The sequence below is a fragment of the Argiope bruennichi genome, chromosome 11, assembly GCF_947563725.1.
Source record: "Argiope bruennichi chromosome 11, qqArgBrue1.1, whole genome shotgun sequence".
Lineage (NCBI taxonomy): Eukaryota > Metazoa > Arthropoda > Arachnida > Araneae > Araneidae > Argiope > Argiope bruennichi.
In genome coordinates this window covers 74,805,440-74,819,692 of record NC_079161.1, presented here as the reverse complement: position 1 = coordinate 74,819,692, position 14,253 = coordinate 74,805,440, and the positions used below count along the sequence as shown (strand labels likewise).

Sequence of the window (14,253 nt, the reverse complement as noted above, 5' to 3'; positions counted from 1 at the left end):
TCACCTGAGAAGAGTAGATGCGTTCACTTCTGCCGGAAGAGAATAATTCACCCGGATCCGAATATTTATATTCGAAATACACCTATCCCAGTGGTGAGCGAAATACGGTTTTTAGGAGTGATATTTGATCGGAAGCTCACCTTCCTTCCGCATATTTTGCATTTGCGAATGAAGTGTGAGAAAAAGTTAAATATTTTGAAAGTACTTTCCAGAACATCCTGGGGTGCCGATCGGACCTCTCTACTCCGTATTTATGATGCAATCATCCTTTCGTGCATTGACTATGGGTGTATGGTATATGATTCGGCGCGATCATCTGTTTTACGTCGGCTGGATACTGTACACCATTCTGCTTTAAGGATCTGCTCCGGTGCGTTCCGTACTTCTCCTATTGAAAGCCTTTATGTTATTTGTCACCAGTTGCCCCTTTATTTAAGACGCCAGAAAATTTCTGTTTCATATTATTTCAAAACAAAATCTATTTTGAAACACCCCTTAAGTCAAATGACATTACCGAGTGGTCTTCGTAGATTGTATAATGCCCGTCCGTCTCACATTCTACCATTCTGTGAGAGAGCCAAAATGCTCATAAGTGACTCGGACCTCAATACTGTTAGTGTTAAAACTGTTGACTCCTTTATTTTTCCACCTTGGGATGCCCCGAAATTCTCTTTTGTGAATCCATTCAAAGGCTTCGATAAATCCTCAACTGCACCTGTTGTCTTCCAACAGCTATTTTTCTATCATCGCCATCGGTATTCCTCATTTGATCCAATTTTCACGGATGGCTCGAAATCACATGGTCATGTCGGTTATGGCATAGTACTTCCATCTGATATAGTGAGCTATCGGGCTCATAATTGTTGTTCAGTATTTACTGCTGAGTTGCTTGCCATATTCTGTGCTCTACAAAAGATCTCATCTGTGCCACAGCGAAAATTTATAATTTATACCGATAGCATGAGTGCCCTGGAAACACTTTCTCACTATCATAATCGCATGCATCCAACAGCAATACGAATTTTATCCCTTTTGCGCCTTTTGCAGAATGAGGATTATCAAATCATTTTTTGTTGGGTTCCCAGTCATGTCGGCATTCATGGAAATGAAATGGCTGATTCTGCTGCAAAATCCGCATTGTCGTGTTTGAACCAACGACTTCCTTATAATGATATTATGCGGGCTTTCATTAATTACATCTATTCCACCTGGCAAAGTAAATGGGATCTGCAGATCCATAACAAACTGCATGAAGTGAAGAGTAACATTGGCTCGTGGCCGGTCCTCCCTGTACGTGGGGTGGATGTCAAGTTGACTCGCCTCCGTATAGGACATACACGTTTCACACACAGGCACCTTATTTTTGGCGAAAGGGCACCACATTGCCTGGCCTGCCATGTTGATTTTAGTGTAAAACACATCTTGATTGAATGCCCTACTTTTAACTCGCATCGTATCCAATATTTTCATACATCATCAGTAATTTTGAAGGACTTGGTGGGTGAGAAATACCACCCAAATATTTTTAACTTTCTGAGAGCCACAGGCTTTTTAAATCGCATTTGATGTTTTCACAAATTACTTATGCCTTATCACTTTAAAATTTTAACAACTTTCCATCATTCGTTTCCTTTTTACTCTTTTTCAAAATAATTGTTTGTGTTTTCTTTTTTAAATTTTTAAATATTATATATTTATGTTTTATGAAACTTTTTATCATAGTCTGGTGCTGTAGATATTTTTAATTATCGATAAAGCCTACTTTACATTTTGCTTGGCGCAGTATAGCCAGATATGGCTCTTGCGCCATAAAACCCCAACCAACCAACCAACCGTATAGGACATGCTCGTTTTACACACAAACATCTCCTTTTTGGCCAGGCAACACCAAAGTGCTCCACATGTCGTGTAGATTTTACCATTAAACATATTTGAATCGAGTGCGCATCTTTTAATTCCTTTCGTTTACACTTTTTTAAATCATCGTCATTAACTTTACAAGACCTGGTGGGTGAAAAATTCCACCCAAACATTTTTAAATTTTTAAAAACCATTGGTTTTTATAGTTGTATTTAGCATTTTTTAACTTCTGTTCACATTCGACAATTCATTGTAACGTTCGTTTTGCGAATCAGTATTTCATTTATAAATGCATTAACCTTATATATTTCTGCACTTTCATTTTTCCCATTTTTTGATACATTTGGCTTTTATATCTTAACATGTGTGTTTATATAAATTATTTTTGTTTCTTTACCATCTGCTTGGCGCAGCATAGCCAAACATGGCTCTTGCGCCAAAAAACCCGAACAACCAACAACCAACCAACCAACCTGAGCTATCGTCTGCACAAAACTTGCTCCATATTTACAGCTGAGTTAATTGCGATTTTCTGTGCTGTTCAGAAAATCTCGCTCTCAACGCAGCGTAAATTCATAATCTATACTGACAGTATGAGTGCCCTGAAAACACTCTCTCATTATCATAATGGGATTCATCCAGTTGCTGTTCGAATTTTATTGACTTTGCGACTCCTACACAATAGAGGTTTCAATGTCATGTTTTGTTGGGTTCCGGGTCACGTGGGCATCTCAGGGAATGAGATGGCAGACTGTGCTGCTAAGCAGGCAGGCACTCTTTTGACGCATGAACTTCCTTACTGCGATGCGAGAAAATCCGTAGTCAACTACATTTATTCCATTTGGCAGGAGGCATGGGATCTGCAGATCCACAACAAATTGAACTCCATCAAACCAAAAATTGGCTATTGGCCAGTCCTTCCAATTCGAGAGGTCGATGTCAAGTTGACTCGCCTTCGTATAGGGCATTCTCGCTTTACACACCGTCATCTCTTTTTCGGTGAGAGAGCACCTATTTGTCCAGCATGTAACACTGATTGATTTTAATGTGAAGCATATTTTGGTCGAATGTCCATCATTTAATTCTCATCGCCAGAACTTCTTCCATTCATCTTCTGTCAATATGATTGACTTGGTGGGTGAGAAACACCACCCAAATATTTTTAACTTTTTAAAGGCAGTTCAGTTTTTTATTTGCATTTAATACTTTTTGACATTAATTATTTTTTACTATGCAACACCTAATTCCCTTTTCAAAATCATTATTCATATTGTAATTCTAAAATTTTACATTGAGAGTACGTGTAAACAGTTTTATCATTATTTAGCATTTTTATTCTTCTAATAAGTCTATTTTAATATGGCCTGATATCAAACCATATGCTTGGCGCAGTATGGCCAAAGATGGCTCTTGCGCCATAAAACCAAACCAAACCAAACCAAACTGAAGCTAAAAGGTCCTTATCTTTGGGCCATCTTTTGATTTTTACAGCCTCATACAAGGTGTTTTTGTATGTTTTTTTAATTAATGCGCATCCAGTGAAATCCAAAGAGCCGAGCCAGGTTAATGATAGCTGACTCTTTATCGGATGATCACAAAATGTTTTTACCATTTTTTTTCTCACACAGCGAAGTGTCACAACGAAGTAGAAAAGACACGGAAATAAACTACTTTATTACAAACTAGTTGGCGTCAATCGTGCCCCTCAGGGGCTCACCTACTATAGGTGTGTACGGGTGTCCCAATCCCGAGGTACCCAGGGATCTATACTCCCTTTATGTTTAGTCTCCACTGCGCCTTCTGCTGTCTCCTTTCTTTTCTTTCCCTCGAGGGTAGGCGAGGGAGCTCTCCATGAGAAGTTGTCGCCGCTCTGTTTGCTTCTTGCTTCTCATGGACAGCCAAAACCCCACGTGTTGGCCGTGCGTGGCAACCCATTTGAAAGACGGGTGGTGTACTGTGGTCCCCTGTACATCAATCGGCTGGTCACTAGCCACCTAAGTGGTTAGTTTGCTAGGGATCAAGCGAAGGGGTTACTCCTTGGGCTTGGCGTTAAGGGTGGTCACTGTCCCCGGGGGTAACTCCCACCGTATAGGTACCGATTAGCACTAGGGTGGATGCCGAGGCTGGAAATGACCAGAACAGGTAATTGCCTTCCCTTGTTGGGCTCCGTGGTGAGCGGTGCCGTCGGACCCGAATCATTCGCTATATCGTATGGGCTCCTCCAAATGTGGTCCCTTTAGTGGGCGTCATAAAGTACAAATTACTCCTAATTTTGAACAACATTTTGACCGATATTTTGTAGTTAAACGTGTATCTGATAAAAACGAATCTTTTGACACAGTGTCTCCTTTTCTAGTGCAGAAATCTATCCGCAACAGTTGGGGAAGTTGCATCTATTAAAAAAATGAAATCTGGTGACTTGCTTATAGAGGTCAGTACTCGAAAGGAAGCCCAGGGGTAACTCCCAGCTTATAGGTACCATTTGTTACGGCACTCCACCCCAACACCGTGTACGAAGCACATCGTTGGCGGAGATGATGGAGACCGGTAAATTATCTCCTGAAAGCTACCCACAAGGATCTTTGCCAAGGGAAACACCCAACCCACCCGTTAGGCAGAGCAAACAGCAGTGGCTAACTAGAGCCTAGGAAGGTAATCATTAACCCACGTTATTATTTGCTGAATAACGTGTAAGTTCTTAGGATCCTGTATCATAAGATCTTTTGATGGTGTGAAGTTTAGTTTTTGTCGTAGTGATTGTGTAAAAGCACACTCGAAAACGTAGTGGTCAGGTGTGCCGACATCACCGCAATCGCAGAGCGGATTATCAGTGATGCCGAATCTCTTGAAATAAGATGGAAACCTTCCGTGACCAGCAAGGAATTGTATGATTAAAGGGTGAAAAGTTTTTATTTTGGTTGAAACCTTGGGCAAGTATTGATGGTCTGTGGACCTTTGATGGTGGACGCCCATTCATTTTGCCATTCTTCAATTATGTTTCGACGAATATCCGATTTTAGAGTATTGTGTGACCTAGGGACACGCGAATCTACTGTATTCTTGCTTGTGGCAAGTTTAGCTTGTTTATCCGCTTCCTCGTTTCCTGCTACTCCGACATGTGCCTTAACCCAGAAAAAGTTGGGCTGGTGGTTGGCACTAACAATTTTAATTTTATCTATAAGTTGTTTCAATACCCAGGTTTTTCTTTTTGGGGAAGCGAGAGCGAATCTGAGAAAATTGAGGTATTACTCCATGAGTTCGTATTTTCAATATAGTCAAGTGCCAAGTAAAGAGCATAGGCTTCGGCTTGGAAAACAGTGGCGTGGTCTTCCAGCCTATGTGAGTCAATATGAACGAGTTTGTTGAAGTAGTAACAGGCAATGGCTGATCCTACTTTGATGTCAATTTTGGAGCCATCTGTATAAATTTCGATGTCATCTCCTGATGGTGGAGTTTTTCTGGAAGGATATGTTATCCACTCACAAGGGTGTTGCTCATAAGAGTTAAGGGTTGGTTCATATAAATCTGGATCAAAGATAGTATCATTTAATTTGACTTGTATCTTTTGAGTTTTGATTAAGAAGTTGGCAAACAGCTCTTTGGCCCTTAGGTGGAGAGGTAGTATACCTGCTAGAACTTGAAGGGCATGAGTACTTGTTGTCCGGTAAGCCTTCAATATTTTTACTAGAGGTCTCCTCTGGATGATCTCAAATGTTCTTTTGATCTGTTTGTATTTAAGTCTGTGGCCCCAGGCCCCATAGCCGAAAAGGACATATGGTTCGAAGGCACCTGAGTAAATACGTTTGAGTAGGTGGTGGTGTCTTGAGAAAAATTTGTTTGCAACAGTATTAAGATTATATATGAGAAGGTCACTTTTTCGACGGACCTGCCGAAAGTGTTCGGTAAAGGTAAGTTTGCTATCCCAGATAACTCCGAGGTAACGAAAAGATGTGGAAACTTTGATGGAAGAATTTTGAAAGGATATGCGCGGAGGATCAGCTGCATCGAGTCTGTTTCCGAAGGTAATTGGCATTAGTATCATTTTATCTAGGCCAAAAGTCAGTTTGTGTGTTTTGCCCCACTGGGTAAGGGTGTGTAAGATGTCAGTTCCCTTAGTTTCCAGATCAGTTTTACTTGTTCCCCTAATTACTACAACCAGATCATCAGCATAGGCTTGGATGAAGCAGCCAGCCGGAAGTGGAAGATTAAGGGCAGTGTCAGCAATTATGTTCCAGAAAACCGGCCCACAACAGGAACCCTGTGGAACGCCTCTTTCAATTTGGAAAGTCCAGGAGTTTCCTTGTATTTCTACAGTGCCATGACGTTGGCGGAAGTAATCTTTGATGATGTTGAACAGATTTTGTGGGCAGCCAGCGAGAGTGAGCTGGTGCAGAATGCTTTCTCGCCAGACGTTGTCAAATGCACCACTTACGTCAACTGACAGGATGCAGGCTTTGCCTTTGTGCCAGAGGGCATTTTGAACTGCTTGTCATAGTTGGAATTGCGCAGTCTCACAGGAGCGGCCTGTTTTAAAACCATGCTGATTTTGTGGCAGCAGATGTTTTTTGTGTAGAAGGAACGTTATTCTCTGGGTGATTAATTTGTCCAATATTTTGCCAAGGATGGAGAGAAGACAAATTGGTCTGTAAGAATTGGCTAGTTGTGGGTTCTTATCCGGCTTTGGAATTAAAACAACCTTAGCTTCTTTTCAAGAGGTAGAGAAGTGCCCTAGCCTTAAGCAGGTATTGAATAAAAGTTCAATAACGCCTGGATTATGTCTGAATAGGATTTTGATGGTTTCCAGTGTTAGTTGATCCGGACCAGGAGACTTTTTCGGTTTAAATGTATGGATTACCTGGCGGATCTCTTGTGTGAATTCAGGATCGGAAAAATGAGAGAAGTATTGTTTATTGGTGTTCCTGATTAATTTCTGCGACTGAGTTTCGTCCAGTAGTTCATCTCTTGGAAATAATGTTCTGATAATTTCCTGAATGGCGTCTTGCAGACCGGAGGTCAATTGGCCCGAATGATTTTTTACTGTTTGAAAAACTATTTGTGGTCTGATTTTTCCTCTGGCGATTTTGTAAGGGAGGTCAAAATTGTTAAATTTAATAGTTTCGACACAGAGATTCTCCAGGGCTTGTCTGCTTTTGGTACCGATTAACCACTTATATTTCGCTTCCTCCTTTTTAAAGGTTTGATGCCTTTTGGCTCTTTCCTCAAGGTTTTTGCATCTTTGGTACCTCGAGCGAAGTGCTCTGGTTAATTTTCTTTGTGTCTCAAGCGTTGAATCCCACCAGGGGACTACGTGTGGTTTTGAGTTTGTTAGGGAGGAAAAGCAAGTACTGTGTATAAGGGATGTGAGATGAGTAATGAAATTATCCACTTCGTCTTTTGATTTAAATTTTTGGACTGTGTCCAAGTGAGTTTTATAATGTTTTACAATTGTCATTGCGAGTTGTTTCAGTTTACGCTTGCTGATGTGGAGTTGTTTGGGAGGAGAATGAACTTGACCAGCAAGGGAAAAAAGAATGTACGAATGATCACTAAGCGTAGATCTCTCAAGTTGCCATGAATCTTTGCGATCATAGAGGGATGATGTAGAGAGTGTGACATCGATCCAGCTACGACCGTTATTGGTTTGAAAGGTTGGACCTGCAGTGGAGTCATTCCACACAAGGAGGTTCTGGTACAGGATGAAATCAATCATTGGCCCGCCAAAGTCCCGTTTGCGCTTGATATCGTCCCTGTCTGGTCCCCACAGCTCAGACTGAATGTTGCCGTCCCCGACAAGGAACCACTGCTTTGGTCGGATTGCGTCAATTAGCTCGTTAAGTTCTTGGAACAAGTTGTTTTTATTTGAAGATGGTGGAAAATAAAATGAGATGATTCAGAAGGTGTCGGGACCTTTGCTTACCTCAATACAGACAAAGTGTTTGTTTATATGTTTAATGACTGCTGCTATGTTAGGGTTTCGGATGGAAATTAACACCCTACCTTCAGGGTGGAAGATAGTACGCCATTTTGTGGGGAGAAAAGTGGATCCTGCGTAGATATAGGGCTCTTGAATACAGTAAATGTCCGGGATGTTGTTGGAGAAGAGATTTGGCAACTCTGGTTGCTTTATATGAATGGCCAATATTGCCCTGAAACAGTGTCCAAACAAAATTGTTGGATTTTGGTGTATTGGGCATAGTTGGTATACGCACGAAGTTTTTCAATGTTCTTCTTGTAGAAGGGACAATTTAGAGAGGTGGCAGAGTGGTCTGTTTTGAAAGTTGTTTTTTGTTACTTTCTCGACAGAACCTACACGTTTTGCTGTTTTTCTGGCAAGTTTTTGTTGCATGATTTTCGCAACACTTGCTACAAGCTGTAGGTGCGTTGCAATTGTTTTTAGAGTGTCCAAATTTGAGGCAGTTCTGACAACGGATCGGTTCAAGATGTTCTTTGAATTTTTTGGACCCGAATCCGTAGTGAAGTCTTTTGTCATTTTTAATGACCTTGTAAATGTTTGGGGAAACAGATAGGACCCAGTGTGATCTTGCGCCCCTGCCTGGTTTCCTAAAGAGAACCCTGATTTTACCTTCAGGTAAATTATTGTCAGTTTTAATTCTGGAAATTAATTCTTCCTCCTCAACGTTTTTGTCCTGACCTGTGTTGTCTATGTCATAGATGATAATTTGTGGGTCACGCTTTTGTGGAAAGCGTGCCTCACAGACAGTTTTTAGGTACGAATGCTCGTTAATCGCCTCCAAGAGTTTTGAGGCCATTTCCTGAGTGGGGACCGAGATCAAGATATTTTTTGATGTTGCCTCCCTGCAAGAAATAATTTTGACCCCCAGAGCTTTGGGGCGTATATTAGACTCGAGCAGAGATTTGATGTTAAGTTGTGAAACATGTTCCTCCTCCATTGGTTGTGAGATCTTAGCAGCAACAAGGATTGTGGGCAAGGCCACAAAGTCTGTCTTCACCGTAGTTTTCTGCGTTTTGGCGGGCTCAGGAGCTCGCTGTTTAACTGGTTGTTTAGCTGGATTGGGTTTGGAAGGGTTATGAACCCTATTCTGCATTCCCACATTTGGCGTGGGCAGGAGACCCTGCGACCACTGCTGAGCCGTTGAGGCATAGGTTTTTGTTGTGACCGGTTGGGCTGGAGGTGTCTCTGTAATGCCCACTTTTTGTTCAATTGTTTCAAGTCTTTTGTTTATCGCACTCATGTCGAAACTTTCGACAAGTCGGGAGAAGATTCCCATTAGCTCTTCTGCAGCATTGCTTTTAAGCTTGTGCTTAGCTATAAAAGTCTGCAGTTCGTTAACTGTGGAGAAGTGGGACTTTTCAAAGTTGTTGTTAATGATTCCTTGTTGGGACTCCGGTGTACCCGGGATGAGGTCCTCACTCTCCATTTTATCAATGTCAGTGTTACTGACCTTAGGGAGGGGTTTAAGCGAAATACCCTCTGGAAAGATGTTAAGATGCTTCTCAGTTAGTTTTTGCTTCGCTTTTTTCATAGATTTAGCTAGGCGCTTTTTGCGCTTCTTTTGTTTGGTGGTATCTGTGGTGGTAGCAGTTTTATTGGCTTTAGCCGTGAGAAACCGGGAACTGAGTGAGTGTTTCCGATTTTTAATTTTCTACACAACTTCCGAAGTAGTTTGAGAATTGCGCAGAGGAGAATCTGCTGCAAGAATATCATTATCTTTTGCATTTTCATTTAAATCGCTATCGTCACATAGAAAAGCAGAACAAGAGCGAGAGTCGCAGTGCGCCATATTCGAGTTCACTTTATTTGTATCCATAATAGCAGAATTGGGACAGGGTTTGTTCTTCTTTTTACGGTAGATGAAACCAGAACCGCCCCGTTCCTCTGGACCCCCAGTCAGAAGAAAGTTTCTAACGAGAAAATCCCTGGAGTCTACGAAGGCAAACTAACAGGGCCCTTTCCTAATTAACACGTTTCAACGTGCCGTCCCAGCACGATCCGGGGTACCTCCTAGCCGTACTTGCGCGCAGCGAGGGACTCCCCCCCCCAGAGGATTTCTCGAAGAGATTAAATTAATTGAGAACGCGGAACCATACGTCTCCCCTTCTGCGAGCAAGGGAGCACAACAGGTACCGAGCTAGAGGTGCCACTCCGAAAGTCTGCATCTGTCTTTCCGCCATCCCCGTTCTGCCGAAGGGCCTGGGTCACCCCAGTGATTCCCAAAAGTGGCGTGAGACGGCTGCCATTGAAGGGCAGGTAAGACAGATTTCCTCTTCCTCGGTTTTTACGACTAGCCCAGTCACCACACAACGTGCATAAGAGCATTCGTGGTGCGGAATTTTGTCTTATTTTTGTGTTTTATAATTTTAAAATGTTTTTGTATTTTTGGTGCGGCACTTAAACAGGACTGAAGTCTATAGGTGCTAATACGCACAAAAAGAAGGAACTAAGAAAAACTAACTAAGGAAATTTAAATTATTTACAAATTTTGAAGAAATTTAGGAGATATTTAACGCGTAAAGGAACAAACCTGTGAGCAAAAAAATAACTGGTAATGGATAGAGAGTTGTGTAAATTAAAAATGGGCTTTAAACTGCAATTAAACTATTTATTGTTGCCTGCAGTGGTCTGATAATTCAAAGTTAAGTCAAAAGGAACTTATAGTAATTTATGTGAACTACAAAGTAACTAGCTGCACTTCAGTTAAGTTGTAACCTATTGTATAAGGTAAGAGAGACCGTAAAGGCCACAAGCGAAAGAAACCCCCTCCCAGGCTCCTCACTACAGAGAAGACTGCTTAGACCGGTTAAGCACAAACAGCAGAGATTGGTCCGCGAGGGATCCGCTCTCCAATTATCCAGCACACACAGCCTAGACTAACGTCTCCTCCCAGCACAGAACTGAGAGAGGGAAAGAGGGGAACCAGAGGTTGGTTGTTCAGCAGCTTCCAATCGCAGACGGAGTTCAAGCTAACGCCTACTACGGGATTTCGCATCGTAGAAATGCCAACTAGGGCGCCCGGTCGTCAGCAAGAACAGCACCGCCGCTATGGTTTTCGCAGCCAAAGCCCCTCGCAACTGGTATCCAGTAGAAATTTAGTTTGGAGTTAGAAGACTCTGCTACGCCAAGTCAAGTTGGCGGAGTGTCTTCCTCCGTAACGTCTCGCGCCACGAGAAGGCATTTCCACTTTGGGTGAGGAGAGCCGATTTGAGACGGAATCACTCACCCTCCTCTCCTTTCGGAGAGGCGAGACAGCATATAGGTACCAGTTAGCATTATGGTAAGTGCCGAGGCTAGGAACATCTAGAGCCAGTTACTGCCATCCCTTGTAGGACTCCGTACTCTGACTTTCCTTGTACATGTTTCAAAAATTAGTTTAACATCAATAGGCACCCGATGGGGGCCCTATCAGATATTAAGCTGATAAGAACAGATGTCTCGCATGAATATTTGCAAACACTACAGCATGAGCTCATAGTGTGCGTTAACATGGACAATAAGGTAAAACTCGGGTCCGACAAGCGGAGGCCTGCTTCCCTTACGTTTTTCATGCGAAGTAAACAGCCTCTTCCTGTCTTACTTCGTCACGTGTAAGACTGCAAGAGGCTGTTTACGACGTTGACTAACGTCGTAAACATTACAGCTGAAAAGATAAACTATATAGAGGTTAAACAAACAAACTATAAATAACATAACAAATCTAAACTATAGACCAATAACAAACATAAACTATAAACCAATAACAAACATAAACTATAAACAGTTATAGACTAACAACTTTTAACAAAACATAAACTATGAAAAATCAACAAACAACAATTGAGGAGACATGAATGTAAACAGATGAAAAGACGACAACGACATACCGGTTCTTGGGCGGGAAGTTCGCATTAAAGTTAGAACTGACCCTAGACGTCAAAGTCCGACGGAAAGTCCTGGAGTCAGTCCAAACGCGCACAACACACACGCACAAGAAAGATGGCAAAAGGCGACTTACCGCTGGAAGTTGTCGACGTCGATTTCGGGCTCACCAGGCACAAGGGCTTCAAGTGGCCCAGAGTTTTCCTCAAATTGGCGGTGGTCAGTGATGTGCTCAACGTAGATGTCCCTGGACCACTTGATCGCCCCACTGACACGAAGCTTCCTGAATTTATGCAGGTATCCTTTCGACATAAATTTCCTCAGTGAGACGTCGTTGTTTTGGTCAAAAACACCCAGTGAGCCGACAAGAATGGAGACGACACTTGCCACGAATCCCTGACTCGTGAAATGGGAAGCAAGCGAGGCGTATTTATCCAGTTTCCTCTGTCTTGCCTCCTCAAAAGCACTCATCCGGTTTTCAAATGGACAAGTGACGTCAATGATGTAGATCTTCTTTCCATTTTTGAATACAAGATCCGCGCGCAGGCCATCCGTACCAATACTCTGGTTTTCAGAGACGAGCATGTTCCTTGGAATGAGGGCTCTCTTAATTCTTTCCACGATGTTGTTTTGGCGAAGTTGCCAACCCCTAGACCTCCCCTTGCAGTGATTAAGGACATGAGGGAGGGTTTCAAGGTCGGCTTGATCGCACCTCCTGAACGCCCGATTATTCCCTGTCTTCCAGGCCTGGGTGTCCTTCAGGGGGATTAGATTCAGCCTCGCCTTATGTATGAACCTCCAGTCAGCGAACCTAGTATATGCACCGTCAGTAATGAAATGAGAACTAGCTGCTGACTGGGCGACACATTCCATGGCCTTCGCCTGATCAGGTTTGGAAAGGAGCCTCCCAGACCTGGCCATCCGGAGCCTGTCCCGGATCGAGAAGATGACTTTCCTTCTTCCAATTGGCTTGATGGTAAGATCTTCATAAAGTAACCTGGGGACGCTGTTATTGAACTCCCAGGTTACCCGTAGCCTCTTGGAAGCTTTCCTGGCACACGCCCAAATGTTGGAGATGTCGAAGACCTCAACGACGCTGGTCCCAGACAGGAAGGAGCCCAAATCCTCGTCATTTGCCAATGGTTTTCGAAGACGAGCCCGGACTGTCGCTCCGAGGTCGTTCATTGCAAGCTCGGCAACCTGAGGATCCTTTGATGTTAGTATATTGAAAGCCGTGTCGATACGGTTCAAGTCGGACTCCTCGGCAGCGACAGGCAGCCCACACGAACCGCTCTTCCTATGTCCGAACAGATATTCGTTTGCTGCAATCTCGGGTAGCCCTAAAGTGCTTTTTATCTCCCCCCTCAGCGCTCTGTCGATTTCCTCCCATTCAGTTTTCTTGAATTGGGAGGTCCTCATGGGGAACTGAAGTGCCGGAAAGAAGAAACACTTCAGGGCGTCAAGCCTCTGCCAGGGAGCAAGAGCAGAAGATAGGATGTTTGCTCCGAGTTTCGAAAGGTCGTTCAATTTGGAATAGTTCGGACAGGCATTAAAACCAACAGACCTCCCCAAGAACCTGTGAAGCTCCCCTTCACTCACTGCCTTCAGCCTGTTACCGCCAACAGTGAAAGGGGAGGGTAGGAGACCAACAGGTGATCTCCCCCGCAGATGGAACGCGACCGATTTCACAGGATTCAGGGTGAGACCTATTTGGGCAAACTGGTCTTCAATGCTTTCCAACATTCCCTGTAGCTCGGATGGAGAATCTGCAAGCAGGCAGACGTCATCGGCAAATTCGAGGACCATATGTTTTCCGGCGTCACCTTGGATATGTCGAATCGCCGAGTCTACACATATATAAAAAAGAAGACAGCTCACTGGGCAGCCTTGCTTTACGCCGCTCAGGATGTTGATATCAGATGACAAACCACCATTGCCAAGGATTTTTGTCGTTGACCCCAGATAGATATCTTTAATCAGGTTGGTAAAGACTGGGCCAACGCCTGCAGATCGCCTGGTGGGGAAGTGCACCAAATGCGTTCGTGACATCCAACCAGGCGATGCAAAGATCTTTCTTGCCCTTCCTTGCCGAATCGAGCCTTTGCTGCAGGAGAAAGTTGTGCTCGATTACTCCATCATGGAGCGTAAAGCCTTTCTGACAATGTGATAGAACGGAGTGCCTCTCGCACCAATCGTTCAGTCGGGCAGCAAGACAATTCGTGAAGATTTTGTACATCGTTGATGACAGAGCGATCGGTCGCCAGTTGTTGGGCAGCGAAAGGTCCCCGGACTTAGGCAGCAAGATGGTCGTTGACACCTTCCATGATGGTGGGACCCTCTGAAAATGCAGGCAGGCATTAAAGAGGGCGCAGAGGTATTTGGCTGCTTTCGGCAAGGACCTCCAATGGTGGTAAGTCAGCCTGTCTGGGCCAGGAGCAGTGTTTTCAGCATTTTTAATTTTTCGGACGATTTCACTGGTTGAGAAAGGTCTAGAAAAGAAGTCTTCTCCCACAACATCTGTTGGGGTGTAAAAACCAGGAGAAAAAGAGGAGCTCCCC

At 43.4% G+C, this 14,253-nt stretch overlaps 1 protein-coding gene and 1 pseudogene across 1 annotated transcript; both read right to left on the bottom strand.

The window, feature by feature from the left end:
• Positions 1 to 11,122: 11,122 nt before the first annotated feature.
• LOC129957801 (U2 spliceosomal RNA) lies at positions 11,123 to 11,303 on the bottom strand (annotated as a pseudogene).
• Positions 11,304 to 11,827: 524 nt separating this feature from the next.
• Positions 11,828 to 13,501, bottom strand: LOC129956692 (uncharacterized). Its single transcript, XM_056068623.1, has one exon. The coding sequence runs from the start codon at positions 13,499 to 13,501 to the stop codon at positions 11,828 to 11,830; it is 1,674 nt and encodes a 557-aa protein (XP_055924598.1).
• Between the last annotated feature and the right edge of the window lie 752 nt (positions 13,502 to 14,253).

Excerpts from the sequence above, each read along its gene's own strand:
- LOC129956692 (XM_056068623.1), bottom strand. The coding sequence starts at position 13,501 with ATGGTCCTCGAATTTGCCGATGACGTCTGCCTGCTTGCAGATTCTCCA.